We start from the raw sequence: 18,463 nt of genomic DNA, 5'->3' as shown, positions 1-18,463 counted from the left end.
GCTCTAGGACGTCCTACAGGGTGTCTAGGATGACCTACGGGACTCTAGGACGTCCTAAGTGAATCTAAGACGTCCTAAGAATATCTAGGACGTCCTACAGATTCTCTAGGACGTCCTAGGAATATCTAGAACGTCCTACGGGACTCTAGGACGTCCTACAGGTTCTCTAGGACGTCCTAAGGGTCTATACGACGTCCTACAGGTTCTCTAGGACGTCCTAGGAATATCTAGGACGTCCTACGGGGCTATAGGACGTCCTAAGGGTCTCAAGACGTCCTAAGTATATCTAGGACGTCCTACGGGGCTCTAGGACGTCCTAGAGAACCTGTATCGCTAGGACGTCCTAGGGAATAACCACATGGTTTTGTGGCGTCTACGTATAACTAATAATATTGGAAGCAAAGAAGATTTTTTAAGCTTATATTTTTTAATACTAATGTCGTATTTGCTCTAATGGCTGCGATTTCGAATAATGACATTGTGACAAATTGATTTTAACAAGATATTGCTTTCCTTTGACACGGACGCAGAAAGGACTATATTGATTATGGCAACAGTGTCAGTCGAAGAAGTAAGTAATTAAGGATATAAAGTGTGTCATTTCCGTATTGAGATATCCAAATCTTGTGATTTACTTTGTAGCTAGCTGCATAGCTATCAAAACTGAAAAGTTTAGCTAGCTAAACTGTCCTGTCTGATCCCCCACTTTTTTGTTATTTTATAGATCTGCCAATTTCTGATTAAAAGAGGTGTGAACAATCCTACAGTAGATACTTTGAGAACCAACAAGGTATTAGTTACTATTAATTTTATTTTCTTACCACTTGGTAGATAGATAGATAATAATATATCCAAACATTTTATTATTATTTCTATTGTCTGTTTCAGATGGATGGTAAAGCTATTAATGCATCCACTGACGAAATGATGAAATCAATGGGTTTGACAGCATTAGGAGATATCCTTGCCGTCAGAGCTTATACAAAACATGGTAAAGCCAAATTATCTGACTGTGAAAAAGATAAAGTTAAGGCTGAATTAGCTGCTGCCATTAGATATGGTCATGCAATGGAGAAACCAAATAAACTTTCATTTTCTGTAAATGTTGGTTTGCAGAACTTTAATGAGAGATTAAAAAAATATTCTTATGTGAAATGTACTGGTGGATCCAGAAAACTTTCCTTTCCTCGGGACATTACTATGAGTGGTATAAAAGAACAATTGCATAAAACCTTTTTTCCAAAGGATAACAATCCAGTTTTGGGTTCATTGTCACTGTTTGAAACATATGTTGGTAGTTTCTCTGGTGACAAGCTAAGTGATGATTTGACATTAGAGAGTTATGTTAAAGAACATAATCTGAAACATATTCGCATTTATCTCAAAATAAAAAAGAAATCCATTTTGTCCAGTTTGTTCACAAAGTTAAAGAGCAATATCTTTGAAGATGACCAAGACGACGATGTTTTATTTGAAAGTCCTTTCAATACTCATAAAGTTGCTAATATTAATTTAGTTGGTGATGAAGATAATAACCGTCCTATTCTGTTAGGTTCATCCGTAGAACGCAAAAGATTGAGAGATGAAATTGATGAAGCTTATAATACGTCACTAGAGGCCGATAAAAAGAAAAGTGATGTTAAAAACGAAAATAAACAACCACAATCATTGTTAAATGAAACTGAAGAAATAGAGGATACTGTAGCAGTAAAAGAACGTCGGTTAATTGATATTATGAACATAAGAAAGAATCAAGTCATGCCAGAACCTGATCTTAGTGAGGCACATGTCACAATATCCATACGCCATCCTGTTATAGGAAATAAAGCACGTCTATTTCATGATACTGCTAAATTTACTCAGGTGTATGATTGGGTTGGAGGACTATCTTTACAGCCAGAACATTTTACCCTAATCAATTTTGATCGACACAAAGTTTCTCCAGATGAAAAAGTATTCTCTGGCATATTTAATGTTAATGAAGAGGAAACACCATCACCTATGACACCAGGTGGAACAGTTGGGTTTCGTGGTTATGCTACAATCACTGTATCAGATGATGACGATGTTGTTCCACCAACTGTTGCTGAACAAAAGAATTATGTGAATGATAATCTTGTTGAAAATAGGAATCTTCAGTCAGAAATGTTGTTGGAATACAAATCTGGTGAATCTAAAAAAGAGTTTGATAGCCTGCAAGACTTTCGTGCAAAAGAACTATCAAAGCTAAATAACTCTACTTTGTATTTTGATATTTCCAGAGATAATGTGTACCAAGAGTTAATTGATATTTACAAAAAGCGTGGAACTATTTCACATAAAGCTACATTTAGATTTAGTGGCGAGGAAGCTTATGGAGATGGTGTTACAAAGGATTGTTATGCTGAGTTTTATAAAAAACTTTTTGAGAAAATGGACGGTGTTATGGAAAAAGTACCACTTGATGACTGTGTTGATAAAGAGGAGTTGGAAATAATTGGAAGTATTGTAAACCATGCTTTCATTCAGTATGCTATTTTCCCTTTGCAACTGTGTAAAAGCACTGTGAAGAAACTTATTTTGAAAGGAAATAGTTTTAGCAAAATGAAACAGCGTATTTTTGGAAGTATATTCTATTTTTGTTTTATTTTTGAATGTGTATGATTTTATAACGATAGATTATTCTTGTTGGTTTCGAAGAAATTTTTCAACATTTGCTTTCCTTTTTTGGCTATGACCTCTTTAACTTGTGACATTTCTTTTGGTTGAGTCATCACCGACAAGATTCAAAAGTACACAATAAGGTTACGTGGTTTAATAAGACTCAGTTGTGTTTTGTTAAATATATGTTTGTTAAGTTCTGACGTGATTTATATTGTATCATTTTGTTTTTGTTCTTTTTACTACTGAAATACAGTTTTTTAAGACATAAAATTGTACGTATTTCTCATTTCTATTTCACACAAATTTTATAAATAAAATTTAAAATTACAACATTTCTATTGTCGATACAAGGTATAAATAAATATGTTCAGCCTCTTCGCGTGAACGCAGATGCTGCAAATTCTGCTCTTCCATCAAAATATTTAATAGTTCTATAAACTCATTCTGACAAGGAATAGCTCGAGGTTTTTTTGAATACATGGATTCAGCCAATTCGAGCTCGTCTGCATTGAATACGAATGCACAATCTATGGCATTGTAGTTGTGTGGTAGAAAAAACATTAAGTCAGGTCTTCCAGATGGGCTTTCTGAATATTTTGTACTTCTTATCTTGTGGTGATTCCAAGTATGTTTAACTTGATCTAAATGTAACTGAATGAGACCGTAGTAACAAAACTTCAATGCTTCAACATGAATGTTATTGCTGTCGTCATATAGTCTCTGGTCTCGCAGGTCTTTAAAATAATCTATCCAAGACTGAGTGGTATTTCTTTTCAAATATGACCACAACTGCTCTATTCGTTGATTTGATACAGATTTTCCGTACTTGAAACTGTTCCAACCACTCCATGAATCATGATGATTTCTTCGAAGGAATCGTTGGATGCCACATACATTCACATTTTCTGTCCCCCTATCCCCTCTAATTAATTTTGGCACGGTACATAAAGTCTTCACTGCACTAGTATAATAGTGAGCTATAATAAATGGGTTCTTGTTTGTGTCTGAAACAGCTAGCCAAATAATTTTAAGACTGAAACCGTCGATTCCACCGTGGATACAAAAACCGAAGGGTTTCAATTTATCGTTCCCGTCAATGTGCCAGACATCGTTCGGACCATTTGTTCTATATACCCTTCTTTTCAATCGATGCTTTGTTCTCCTTTCAACACCAGATGGGTCTTGCTCTTTTAAAGCTGCTCTAACTAACCTGGTTGGTATTTGTATTCCTTTTTCTAACAAATGCTGATACATACTACGGCATCTACGGTTTTCTCCAACTTCCTGAATCTCTTGTCTGACCTTGTCTAATATCGTGGATGTTGATACATCAGCACACTTTCGCTTTAGGCCATATTCCTTTAAAAAGCGATGCAAAGTTCTCATACTTATTGAAATATCGTGGTACCGGCGCAAGAGTTCTAAAATGTCTTTATACTGATATCCACAACGAAAAAAATGAGTGATAATGTCTCTTTTGGAGTTCCCAATACCTGAACTATCCATACCTTTTTCCCAAGTCTAAAGATAAAGAAAATACAAATGATACATTTACTGAATGAAGAAAAGAAACGGGAAAAATCATGAAAAGCCACTCACCACAATCCGTTCCTTGCAAGTCCCTTCTTCTTAACTTCTTTTACATTAGTCAAAATCCACATTCAATGTCGACATAACAGACAAAACTCACTGCCGATAATATCCCCTTTGGTCGAAAGCTAAAATGCTATACTTTAAACCTGGTTCCATGTGACAGGACGTCCTAGAGATCTTAAGGACGTCCTAGAGGTCTACAGGACGTCCTAGTGGTATTTAGGACGTCCTAGAGACCCGTAGGACGTCCTAGAGATCATCAGGACGTCCTAGAGGTATTTAGGACGCCCTGGAGGTATTTAGGACGTCCTAGAGGGCTGCAGGACGTCCTAGAGATTTTTAGGACGTGCTAGAAGTTTGCAGGACGTCCTAGACACCCGTAGGACGTCCTACAGATCCGCAGGACGTCATAAAGAAACAGTGAAAGTAGTGGTGCTTTTTTTGGCAGATATGACGCTCCGTATCTTTAAGTGATAACATGCATCTTAAGGCGGCAGAATTGTGTTACAGTTATATAAGTTTGAAACACATGTTGTTTTTTTACAAGAAACACATTTTCAGAAACAAGAGAGCTACTTTCAATTTCTAACTCGCTCAATAATGAGATGTTTTGAAAAGTAAATTGATAAATTGGCAGGAATCTCTCTAAAAAGCTTATTAAAAGTATAAAACAGGGTCAATGCTCTATAAATTTTCATAAAATCTCCTTAGAAGTTAACGACATCAATGTTAAATCCTTAACACAGAAAAATATGTCACTTCATAACATAAGAGCAAAGACTATATACATAAACTTTATTGAGGGAGTGCTTTATACTTTTTAATTTCCAGGAAGCGTATTAGAACAACACACCGAAGCGAAGGAAGCAAAAATCAGCAGAATGGTTGCATCGGAACTATGATGCAGAGAAGGTGACGAAAGTAGAGAATTGCATGCGTTGCGATTTGATTAATTAAAGTTTTTAACAGACTAGTATTATCGTGGTAAATTTTTAAGGTATTTTCTACTTCTCTAAAAAAACCTGAAACAACAAATATTTTAGGATAGTTATACTTGGTCTTTAAAAATCAGTTTCTTGTGATTTGTGAAATAACTTGAGGTTAGGGGATAGTGATATAGTGATATTGTCTTAAATTGCTACAATATATTGGTACATAATCTATATAATAATACGCCAGTTCCGTGTAAATATATGTCTATTTTGTTGGCGGGTTTACTTTTTTTACGTCACGTGATGAAAACGACTTAATTTGATTTGCTGAAATAAATTTAAAGGTTAACTTTCCAAAAATGGTGTCCCTCGACACCGAAAAAGGCACAAAGAAAGGTCCCTTCGTCTTGAAGAAAGTGCAAAAAGTGATTCAGAGAAAGAAAACTCTAAGTAAAGAAGTAGAAGTAGAAAAATAAAGTTGAAAGCCACAAGAAGTTACTTCGGAAGTGAAGAGTGGAGCTAGAAGTAGTAAAGTAAAGTTAGAAGTAGAAAAATGCATACTAGAGTTTCAAGTGTATTGGAATTCAGAAAAAGTAAGAACTTTGATATATTTAGACGTTCCGTTTTTATGTCGCTGAAGCTGCGTGCTACTTTTTTTATGTAGTACACTTAAATTCTTAAGCAGAATCGCATTCTCAAAAAAATTCATTAAAGCTCCAAATTCTTAAAGTTTTTACCGCGTATTTTTAATAAAAAAAAAGCGAGCCATATTTGTTTACAATTTTTTTGCATAATTAATGTATCCCCTGGTGCGTAACTAATGTGTTTGTACTAACATTCAAAATGCTAGAGAAAGCTGTTAGCTGGCTAACAGACTAATTTGCTGGACAAACAGAAAACTTTGGTTTGTTTTACATTACTATTGTTTCTCATTTCAGCTCAGCCACGGAAGCGTTCGGACGTATGTTCCGAGTTGGCTGATTAAGTTGAAAACACAATGGCGGTTTTTTTTCAATCTAATTTTTATTTTTATTTTTTACTTTTAATTTTTAATACTAAACCGCAATGGCGTTAAATAGAGCAACACTTAATAGAATGACGAAGGATGAAATCATAGCATTTACGCTCAAACTTCAAGAGAAATTTGACAGAAATTGCTGTATCACGTTCAGTCGATGAAGCACTGGCTACAAGAATTACGACACTGGAACGGCGATGTTTTAGTAATGAACAGTACAGTCGACGTGAATGTGTCGAAGTTACTGGAATTGATGAATTGGTTGGAGACGATTACATTGAGGAAAAATTATGTCACATTTTAAAAAAAATAGACATCGACATAACTCCAGATAATATTAAGGCCTGTCACCGCCTAAAGAAACGTGACAGGGTTATAGTAAAATTTTCCCGAAGAAAAGATTGCTTGGAAACACTATTTAACAGGTCCAAATTGAAGAATATAGATGGCAGAGTTTTTGATCTATCTGCTGGTACTAAAATATACATCAACGAAAGCCTGTGTTCCTACTATAAAAATATCTGGAACAAGTGCAAAAACTATGGCAACGAAAGCAGTTACAGTCTTTCCGCGTAAGTAATGGCACAGTTCGGATTAAAGTTAATGAATTTGGAGATATTACTCCAATAACTCACATCCAAGATCTCAAAAACTTATTCAAGGAAGTAGATATTGATAATTTGTAAGTGATATTTTGGTAATTGTATAAACCCGTGACACGCCCCTTTTTTCGACCCTTTTTCCTAGTTTTATTGACTACTTGGTGCATTTTTGCCGTTTTGAATTCCAACAAGTTCCTTCGCCTCATCATCAATAATGGCGTACCTTGCTGCGACTTGTGTCTCAGTATGTGAATCTTCTTGTTTTCTTTGCGATATAAATTTCTATGGTCTTACTCTTTTTTCTTTTGTCAGTTCCTTTGATAGTTCATTTTAGTTTTTCTATTATTGTACATTATGATCTATCCCAAGTGTATAATCATGTGGTTTAGCTAGCTATACCATTTTGTGTTTACAACTTTCTAGAAAGTTAGTCTGTGTCTCTTGCCCTAACTAAAAGACACTAGTGTTAAATTTCTAGATAGATTGTTTGTGTTATTACTCTGCTCGTTTGTTTTGTTTTGTTGTTGTTTTTTAGTTGTTTTGTCTTGATTTTTATTATTTTATATTATAAGCTCCTATAGCCTATAAATGCCACAGTACCCTGGTGGTATTTGTGGCAATTCTGTAAGTTCTAATCACAAAGCTGTACAATGTGATTATGAAGTTTGGGGTCAACCTGGTCATCACTATATTGATCGTATTTACTGTTTACAACGTTGTGCAGTTAGACTAATTTCTTTTGCGCAATGCAGAATGACTTCTACCCCTCTTTTTTCTAATCTTAATATTTTAAAACTTGCTGATTTGGTCCACATGAAAAATGTAATTTTTTTGTACAATTTATATCACGGAAAACTCCCAGAGGCACTTTTTGATACTTAGTTGACTTTTCCCACTCTTACCGGACTCGTGGATCTATTCTTGGTTTGATAAATCCCCCCACTGTGTTAAATAAATCCTTCGGCTTGAACTCTATTCGAAGTCAGTCCATTTATTCATGGAATTTTGTACAAAACTCCTTTCCCTCAACTCAACTAGTCTCTCTCACCTCTCCTAAACTAACTTCTTCTCTGATCCAGTTCCTTTTTCTCATTGTACTGCTGAGTTTGTCATCATTTGTTTTCTTTTGATATATTACTGCGTTTTGCATATGTTTTTGTTTGTTTGTTTTGTTGTTTTGTTTTTGTATATTAAGGGCGGCCAGCATCTTGTCATAGCCGTAGGCTAATAATGCTGGTCTCCTTACAGTGATAGCCTAATTTTCTTCGTGAATTTGATATTTATTTGACTTTTACCTTATGTATGCTATTACTGTAGAATAAATACTTCTTCTTCTGTTTATAATGTCTTTTACTAAGCATGAATAGCTAGCTATAGACCCAGTTAAGTCTCCCCAGTTTAAGTATATTTAACTGGGTGTCTTAGCTACTGTTATCTGATAGCTAATGTTAGCTTCAAGGCTCCCATCCCCAAGATTTTAGCTATAGCTCTAACCTATCTCTTCTTTTTTGAGCACGAATTATGAAGTAACAAGCCAGCTACAAAATCTTTCTTGAACTTTTAGGATGGTGTGACTCATTGTTATGCTCATAGAGTGTAATTTTTTAACATTACCTGTGAGCTTTACAAAGGGCACCACAATATGACAAGTGAAACGAATTTTATAGAATTTAAAGTGTGTGTGTTAAGTTATTTTTATTGTTTTTTTTCTGACATCCCGTTAAACTTTTGTCAGTCTACATGTAATATGCCAGGCTTTTTGCAGGGTTTTTTTTACATTCGATTGGAAGCTTACGTGAGTTTATGATGACTGGGTTAAAAAAAATTATAAGAGGATGGTATGATTAAGTCAGTTTAATATTGTTTGTGTTGCAAAATGCTGTTTTTTAAAATTTTGTGGAAATAAACCACATGCAATATGTACTGAAAGAACAATTTTTTGTAGAATCGGACTTCACTGTAAGCTGATGTATAAGATGATGTTTTAATATTTCGTAATATAAACTATTGTTGGAGAGAACTAACTGTATGTGATGTCATTTTTGTTGGAAGAAAATTCTATGGTTTCACGTTTTTGTTTTTCTTGAGAATTTTACAAAATTTTGTAGGGATATTTAAATGTTTGCTGATGATAAAAAAATACTTAATGTTCTAACCGAAACTGCTTTTGGTTTTATATTATGTAATCTAACGGGCGAGAACTGTATACACTGAAATGACTGATTTTTCTAAATTTTGATGTGTTTTATAACCTTTTTGTGGAAGATTAATGGGTATTGGCAATATGCAATATGCTGAATGAAATTACTTTCGTTGATTTAGATGTGCTTCTCAAAAACCAATCTGTTTTACATTTTGTGTAAACTTTTGTTTACGAACCGTATACAATGTTTCCAAAATAATGAGCTTTTTTATTTATTTTTTTATTTATTTTTTTATTGATTTTTTTTAAAAAAACACATGAAGTGTCATGTATTTTATATAAATTTTATATATAGTGGGAACTGCAAGAAAATGAGACATTTTCAATGAAAGTAAAAACATCATACGGAATACTATAGGGGGAGGAAGTGTTTGTGTAAAAAACCTTTGTCGTTCAATATTGACTTACAGGAATAAACAAACATTCGCAAATTTCCTGTAAAACGTGGAAACAACTTTTGCAACCACATTCTTTCCTTAAAGTACAAGAATCATGTGATGCAATTAAAAAGGTTTTGAACAGGAATCAAGCTTGGGTTTCCTACTGTTTAAAACAGTGAGGTGTCCTACCACCAGACGACCAAGAAAAGATGTGACTACAAAAAACAAAGCCGGGTTGACTTTCAAAGCCATGTCGCTGACAGCGTTAAGGTACATTTTGTTTTTTACCTTTTTGGGAAAACCACGAACCTTTGGGACTCTTTTAATTTAACACAGGTCAAATAAAATAATTCATATTGGCAAGGCGTAGAGCCACAACTAATAAATATTGCGTAGTCATGATTGTATTTAGACTGAAAAACACTGGCAGTTGTTCGAGGAGGTAGAGCTGCTGTCCAGGGTACGCCAGGTTTCTCATTTAGTGCTTAAGGAGGCAAAACATCCACTTTCAGTAAAATATAATGGCCAAGTTTTGTCCTTCTTAAAAAAATACAGGTATAACCCATCAACTAATAAATTTATTGTGGGCTTTTAACACTTTCGACTCTTCATTAGCTTCTTTAGTATAAACGCCAAGGGCGTTGACCAAGTAATCGTAAACTTGTCAGGAATCGGCTAAAGGATGTAAAATTGGCTTACAGAAACGAAGTATATGAGCTAATGTTGGAAAAACAGACGCTCAAAGATGAAATATTAATTTAAAAAACATCCAGAGGCAACAAAAAATTACTACCACTGTGGAGCTCTAAGTTAGCTTGTTTTATATTGAATATACTTTAATTTGGAAATTAAATATGAAAAATCATTCATTCACGTGTTTATTTACACAGAAAATGATCAGGGATTTCTATCTGCAATATCAGAAGAAAGGTGGTTAAATTACACAAAAGCTTAAGTATCACACTTTCTTTGTCACAAATCTGGAGCTCATAAAACATTTCAAATGTTGTTGATCAGTCCTACTACTTTTTCTGGTTTAAAGATAAAGAATATGTGGCAGTAATAAACAATATACAGCAGGGTTTACAAGACAGTGAGTGCTTAGAATATAAAAGAGTTCAGAGAAGTATGTGATAATTTATATACAGGTTTATTAATAGATATTTACACTTGTCTCAACTTCCAAAATGTTACTGATGATCTAGATAGCAACTGCATTATATGAACTTAAATTGTGTACTTTCTTTCAGGAGCAGTAAGGAGATATTTTAAAAGTGAAAAAAAGAAAGTACAAATTATCGCTAAAAAGTGAAGAACAAAGGAGTAAAACACAAAGCAAAAAAAAAAACAGACGCATGATTAGAGTTAGCACTAACATATGAAATGTTAACTGTTTTTTTTTTATTGTGGCACTGCTATCAATGCAAATTTTAGGCTTGGTTCCCACCTGGCACTAAAGAGCACTAAAGAGCGATAGAAATTGAACACTAAAGAGCACTGGAAAATGAGCATCTGTTTTAAGTGATTCATACTATAAGAGAAAAATACTTAACTCTTTTGAGCATGAAACGTAGCACAATATGTGACGTACGGAGTGTGGTTTCTATACGGAGTAATACTCAGTATAGCTGCTATACGGAGTTTGGTTTAGCTATACGGAGTGTGCCAACGAATGTTTTTAAAGTGGAAATATTGCAATATATGACTGTTTAAAACTATTTCCGAAAAAAAATAAAAAATAATCACCATAAAGAACAAGTTAAAAAGACAAGCACGTCACCGTAAACATACGAAGTATATTGTATTTATACGGAGTGTGGGAACATTAGTTTGATTGCCAAAAAAGGATTATGGCATACAAATTGTGAGATACCGAGATGCAGAATTCGCTATGGGGAGTATGCAGAATTTGCTATAAGGAGTATGCCATACGGACTATGCCATACGGAGTATTCTATACAGAGTATGCCATACGGACTGTGACATGCTTCATATACGAAGTATGCTATATGGAGTGTGACATGCTTACTATACTGAGTGTCACAGGCTTAGTATATGGAATGTGAGATGCTTAGTATACGGAGTGTGACATGCTTAATATACGAAGTGTGCTATACGGAGTGTGACAAGCTTAGTATACGGAGTGTGCCATGCTAAGTATGCGGAGTGTGACATGTTTGATAGGAACAGAATTCGATGTATTGTTAATGAGTTAAGGTTTACAATAGCTGGTATAAAAGTACACAATTTTAAAGTTACATAATAAAAAGTCATTGATTGTATGGTTAGTTTTATTGCATATAGAAACATACAAAACAAAGTTATAAAGCTTAGAATGAATATAATGGAAGCCATAAAAATAAACTTCATACAAAACGCAAATAGTAAACTACATCATACAGTAGAACTGCCGGTAACTCGAACACCGGTTAACTCGAACTTTTATTAGCTGGAGCTGTTATCTACGGTAATTGGTACTCTGCATGCTTGTTTCATATTTTAGACGCTTTTCTTCTTACACGAATTATTTGCTTGTTTTAGGCACAATTTTCTAAACTGGAATAGCTCAGAGTAAATTTTTAATAAGAATGCTTAGTTTAGACTTCGACGCTCCATGCTGCATTCTCCAATGTCTAGCCAAACCAATCTCGGCACTATACTTTCAAAGCTGTCTGCGCCGCTCGCGGCTTTGAGATAGTTAAATATTTCCGTCTATACGGAGTAAACATGTCGCTATACGAAGTTATACTCCGTATACGCATGCCTATGCAGAGCCATACTCCGTATAGCTGTACACTCCGAATGGAACAAATAGACCTTTTCATAAATGATTGCGTAACTTTGCTTCGTTGCACGGAAACGAGGCAAGCGGTGCTTAAATTTCTTTACTAATTGTTTCCAATACGATTCATTGTTTACGCTAACAACAGATTCAAAATGCTGCGGAGTTACATTATTATGAGGGCGATATTTACATAAAAACGAGTTAACTCCTTAATAAAAGGCTTTATCTCTATAAAGTTACGCATCTTTTGACATTAATAAGCGCTGGCATTCTAAGTTTGAAGACAAGATCTGTGAGAGTGTTGGTTTGTGACAAGCTTTATTTCAGAAATTATATCTAAATTTGTAAAAAACAATTATTTTAATAGCTAAATTTTAGCTCAATATGGATTTTAAAAAACACGAGTTGGAGATACCAGATTTTGATGATTATTTCAAAAACAACATGGTTGGTAAGTAACCCTAAACTTTTAAGCTAGCTAGCAAGAAAAATTTACGTTTTAATGGAAAAAAGTGGTTGTTAGGAAGACGAAAACTATAAAAAATGAAAGATACATGAAGATTTCAGATTTCCAAGTTGTTGGGGAAAATAATGGTTTAACAATAGATCAAAATAATTATGTGCTTGGAGCTACACCAGATGGAAGAGTTAACTGCAATGGCTTTTGTGCCATCGTTAAGGTAAAATGCAGTCACTAGTACAGATACATAGATCCAACGTTAGTTTGTTCCGTGGCGAAAAACCCTTGCATTCTCTATGACAGCAATACAGAAAATATCAAAATAAGTAAAGATCACACAGATTACAATCAGATACAAATGCTATCACATGTCAAACATGGTGTGATTTTATTTTTTATACCTCAAAAGGACTTGTAATCGACAGAGTGCCATTTGACATGAAATACTGGCAAGAACTACAAAAAAAAAAACATTTTACAGTTTTCTTTACATTTATGCTACCACAAATCATAAAGAAAGATCAGGACAAATTGATGTAAAATAAGACCTGTATATATTTGTAATGTATATATATATCACTCTTTTTGTAAATATTTTTAATTTAAAACATTGCTTCAGTTTCAAGTTGTTTGTTTACTTTAAAATAGGGTCTTGAAAATTTGTGAGAATACCACATACCGAAATAATTTGATTCAGGGAGTTCAACATGTTTACTGGAATAACTCGATCGAATATTCGAAAACATTTGAGTCGTTGAATCATTTTTTCCACATGAATTCTTTCTGATGCTATTTGTTGACTTTTGACTACTTCAGACTCTGAAAATTGCTCGCGTCCTTTCAAAAATGATGGCATAATTAATTCCACACCAAGAGGTGTTACATAGTCCTCTATCAAAAAACCTCGATCAGCCATAATAGCATCTCCTGCCTGCCAAAGTTCTGGAAATAATAACCACTTTTGACAACAATATCTTTATCTGAGATGCTACCGGGATAGGCACTCGATATAAATGTGAAACTTCCACCAGGAGCAATGCCAACAAGTACTTTAACAATGGTGTGACTTTTGTATTCTGAGTACATCATTTTGTGTAAATATAAAGATGAAGGCACTGCAATTTTAAACTTTACACAATCTATAATGCATCGTACGTTTGCAAATCTTTCTTTCATACTAGCTGGCATATTTTCTTGAACTTGACTGCGGGAAGGCCAAATGCATATTGTTCCTAGCTTAACATACATATATAATTTACCCACGTTTGAAAAGTATTTGTTACAGTATCTTCAGACACTTCAAACAAATATGATAAATGGCAAACATCAAGGTTTCTTCGCATTCTAACAAGGGTAATTTAAAAACTTTCCAGAGGGGACAGCATACATGGTCTACTTCTATCACTAGAATTTTGACATCTTGATTATTGTAAGGAATAACATTTTCTACATTTTGTCCTGGGTTTAAAAAAATTAATAATTCTTTAAACACTTTGACGTTTGGTATGCCAGTGTAATGTTTACATGTAAACAAATTTCGACAAAACATTTTTTGACGAATTTAATTTTAACTGTAGAAATTTTTTCCATGAGTTTGTGTTTCAACAGTTCTATCTCTTTACACAAACTCCTTTTTTCTTCTGTAAGCTTTTCAACTTCCTTTAACAAAAAAATTGCGTCTGGTTCCTCCCTCATAATAAAGTTTGGCTCAGCTACAAATTCAGTGGAATCATCCCCTATCTCAGTCTCATCAGGAATTAGAGTGGATGTTTCTCTTAATTTTTTCGAGGAGATGGTCTGTTAACAGGAGCTTTTCTTTTGCTGAAGATATTAATTCATTTTCAAATTCAATCAGGCTACCATTATTGCATCCCCAGGCAGCACATTGATTTACTTGAGATCTTTTATGTTTTTTCTTCGTACTCCCCTCCGACATTTTGTTTACAAAAAAGTTTAGCACCGCTTGTCTCGTTTTCAATACGAGGCATACTATTGCGCAATAATTTATGAAAAGGCGTATTCACAATCTATTTCGTCATTTGGAAATCATGTTCTGCACAAAATTCTTCTGCGCTAATGTCGGCACGTTTGACTTCAGAAGAAAACAATGAAACGAGCACTATAATCTTAATGCTTCTATCAAAGATTTTTGATAACAGCACTAAGCCTTAGTGCTCGTTATTGCTCCAAAAACAGCAGTAATGAGTGACAATAACCACTAAGGAGCGTTGAGACTGATTCTTACTTAGGAAAAAGCACGAAATATCGATTTACACCTTTTACTTACAGATGCGTTGCAAATGTTTACAAAGTTTCGTATATGCGCACGCATCATAACTTAAAACAAAAGAAGGATCACATAATGCTATTTACGTTAATTTTTTAGATTTGAAAAAATACAAGTTCAAAAATACACTAAAATGGTTGTTTTCTCAATACTACCTTCTAATTTTAGCTTCTTTGTTTTTTTACTTCATATCTTCAGTCGTTGCAGTCTGTTCTTTATATTTTTGCCTGCGCACGTACGTCACGCCGCAACTAATTTTCTTTATTACAAGGAACAATGGACAAAATATACATTGACCTTATAGACTAACATAAGGTACAAAAACAGAAGGAGGATAATCAATTGATGATGAAGTGACAAAACAGCAAGCTATAATGATAATACTTGTCTAAGGACAGTTGGTTACGTCTATGTAGAGGTTGTACCCTCTAAAGATTCCGAATTAATCCAAAATCAAGGATGTTGCAAGGATTTGGCGAAATTTGCATTGACCACTTTGATTAACATAAAAGTAATACAGTACACAAGAACAAAAAAGATCAAACTTCGAATACAAATACTTGTTCACAGAAGACATTATACAAAACAATGATGAACAACAGCTACAATGAGAAACAATAAAAACAACCGATTCAAACTGAATCAAGGAGTACATAAAATCATTAAATCTTATTATAAAGTGAATAGCCTTAATTCAAAAGGCCAAATAACCTTGAACAGTACCAAAAAACTTAATGCCTGAGCGATGTCAGATGAGGAGGCAGACGAGAATGGTCAGATTTTCCGCGTCTTCCGCGGCGTGAAGAATCAACGACAGATTTAATCTAAAAATGTGATGCTGCGCTTCGTATTGTTATAGTCTATGGAGAACCCTCAGAAAAGGAACATAACATTCATTGCTTAGAATTTGATAATCAGAATAGTCTGAACAACGATGAAAACGTACAGTCAATAAGTAACAGTGCAAACGGAGCTGTATAACTAATATTAACATGTGTAAATGTGTATATATTACTTTTTTCATCTAAATGTACATTACCTTTTTTATTTACTATTTTTAAATTCAAAGAAATAAAGAAACTTTTTAAAAAATATGTACAAGTATAAAGATTTTACGGCGAAAGTTGAATAAGTTACATGTGATTTAGACCTACTGTCCTGATCCTTGGCGTAACAAATTGACATGTATAATAAACGTAGAAATATCCTTCCTTTTTATGACTATACCATTGACGTGTTAAAGTAGGTAAACTCTATCATACATTCTATTATTCTTCAAAAATTCCATCAAACATAGAAATATAATGTTTGATGAAACGTTTGATCAGTTTGCGCTGGCCTCGAGAATCAATGGTGAGATAATACATGTTGAGAATCAACGAAAGTCTAGGCTGGTAAGAAATGCAGATTGTAATTTTGTTGAATAAGTAAAAATGCGGATATTTATTATGTGGTATAAGTAGTTTAACACTTCTATAAGAATACATGTAGTCTGTTAACTTCCGTATTCATTTGGATATGATCACATACGCCAGTATTCACGTTAAATACGGGAGGATAGTTACGTCCGCATTTGCATAGTCCCAATACGGTATAATAATCAACTTAAATACTGCTATAATATTGAATTAAAAAATGCCGTTTAAATCCGTATTTTTTGTGCTAATACGAAAAAAAACTAGATTAAAACGTACGTATTCAGACACGTTTCACGCAAATCTCAATGATATAAATCCGTTTCGGAATTAAGACTTCTTTAATACAGGGCCACTATTTTGTGCTATAGAATGTTATGCCAGGTAATACTTTAACTACGATGTTTTAATTTATAAAACGTTACAAAAAATCTCTCTCTTACTGCTGTTATTAAATGTATTTGTAAAATTTTAATGGATAAGTTTCTTTTTGGTCGCTGAGTTAAGCAGCTATAATTCTTATTCTATAACGTTTACTGAACGATAAAAAGTTAAATCTTGTTAAAATTCTGTCTTTTATGCTGACAGCCCTATAAATTTAAAAAAATCTATCAGCGTTATCTATTTGTAAAATTGTATCGAAGATTTCTTGTTTTTATGCAAATGAAGTTTTAAACTAGAGGTTTTGGTCCTTCAAAGAACAAGTTCAGATAAAATAAAATAATTCTTCCTTTTTCCAAGAATTTAATTGCCATGAACAAAAATTGGGCAAATAGCCAAAGGTTGGGCCAGGACTTCTGTAAAGGTTGCAAAAGTCTCCACTTATATTTCTGAACCAAGGCGCCAGAGACCTCAAAAGAGTTCCGAGAACAGATTTAAAAACTAAGCATCATTTCTTTTCAATAGATGCAGCTTTCATCTGTCCTACATTGTCCAAATCGTGTGACTGGGGGTGATCCATTAAGGATTTCCGCACCTTAGGAGTCGGGGTCTACGTGGGTTAGCAAAAGTGCAGAATAAGGTTGACAGGGTAAGGGGGTTCAGCCACAAGCAGACATGTTTTACAGACCTATTGCACAAATCATAATAAAGATGTTTGGGTTATCACTTGTCCTATAATAAATTTTGTCTCGGTTTTGTCAGATAAACCACAAAACGTTGAATTCCAATGTATCGGCGGAAATATTTGCAGGATAGGGGATGTTCTTTATAAATGAAATGGTTTGATGCTTTTTTTTACAAAGCGAACAATAATTCAATGTCCATCGATTCAAGAATGATTGGTATAGTGTATGTCAAAGATTGGAATGAAATAAAAAAAAATCGTAAAAAAGTAAAGTTGTATGACTTCAAAAAAAGGTGTAATGTTGCCATTTAAGAAAGGTATAGTTTTTTATTCACTGTTAATTAAAATTATAAAAACAAAGTCTTAAATAATTTATTGCATAAAACATGTATAATTATTGTATAATTTAACTGGCCATGATACAATATAATTTGCTTTGTCGTGTTTTGTTCATTCGCTGGAATGGAGTTCTTTATACAACTAAGTCAATTTTGTGACTTAAGGCCCGTTTCCACTCAGGAAAATTTTCCTCGGAAAAGAAAAAATTCCGAATTGCACATGCGCAGTATATCAAAACAGAGGTGGTTCTTTTTTGCCGCTGGAAAAGTTGGAACAAAAATAAAAGTTAAAAATTTTCAACTTTTTTTTTCTTTACGGCGGAAAAAATATTTTCAACCAATCAAATCGACTTAAATTGGACAAAAATGGTAGCTGAAATTGCTGAATGTAGAGTAAACAAACAACAAAATGGCAAACAACACTAGTAGTGATGAAACTTCAAGGGAAGACGAAATGATTATAAGAAACAAGTTATTTTTTGAGCATGTGAAGCGACAACAGAGAATTTGTAGCATTGGACAACCAAGAACACCGCAGATACGTGTGCGATATCCTGTTCGTTCTGCTGTGATGATCCCTCCAGCACCAGCAGCTAGTGCCACAGTTACATCTCCCCTTCCATCACCTGCATCTTGTTTTCAACAACGCTTTTCTGGCATTATAAGTCCTGGCATTGTTTCTGGCATTGCAAGTCCTTCAGTTCCAAGTGCCCAAGAGAATGCTGATGACTCAGAACAGCA

At 34.0% G+C, this 18,463-nt stretch overlaps 3 protein-coding genes across 3 annotated transcripts; 2 read left to right on the top strand and 1 right to left on the bottom strand.

The window, feature by feature from the left end:
- The first annotated feature begins 206 nt into the window (after window positions 1–206).
- Window positions 207–4,322, top strand: LOC130647980 (uncharacterized). Its single transcript, XM_057453995.1, has 3 exons — window positions 207–571; window positions 725–790; window positions 889–4,322. The coding sequence occupies exons 1-3, from the start codon at window positions 548–550 to the stop codon at window positions 2,641–2,643; spliced, it is 1,845 nt and encodes a 614-aa protein (XP_057309978.1). The 5' UTR covers window positions 207–547; the 3' UTR covers window positions 2,644–4,322.
- Window positions 4,323–5,721: 1,399 nt separating this feature from the next.
- Window positions 5,722–7,817, top strand: LOC130648259 (uncharacterized). The gene is made up of 3 exons (XM_057454299.1): window positions 5,722–5,761; window positions 6,107–6,129; window positions 6,307–7,817. Exons 1-3 carry the CDS (start codon window positions 5,722–5,724, stop codon window positions 6,760–6,762), a joined length of 519 nt encoding a protein of 172 aa, XP_057310282.1. The 3' UTR covers window positions 6,763–7,817.
- A 5,033-nt stretch (window positions 7,818–12,850) lies between these two features.
- On the bottom strand, window positions 12,851–13,804 carry LOC130648258 (uncharacterized). Its single transcript, XM_057454298.1, has 4 exons — window positions 13,609–13,804; window positions 13,255–13,558; window positions 13,018–13,072; window positions 12,851–12,910 (listed from the first exon to the last, which is right to left on the bottom strand). The coding sequence occupies exons 1-4, from the start codon at window positions 13,802–13,804 to the stop codon at window positions 12,851–12,853; spliced, it is 615 nt and encodes a 204-aa protein (XP_057310281.1).
- Window positions 13,805–18,463: the final 4,659 nt, after the last annotated feature.

This window comes from Hydractinia symbiolongicarpus, chromosome 6 (genome assembly GCF_029227915.1).
Source record: "Hydractinia symbiolongicarpus strain clone_291-10 chromosome 6, HSymV2.1, whole genome shotgun sequence".
Classification (NCBI taxonomy): Eukaryota; Metazoa; Cnidaria; class Hydrozoa; order Anthoathecata; family Hydractiniidae; genus Hydractinia; species Hydractinia symbiolongicarpus.
The sequence above is the reverse complement of the archived record's forward strand: the minus strand, read 5'-3'. Positions and strand labels throughout refer to the sequence as shown.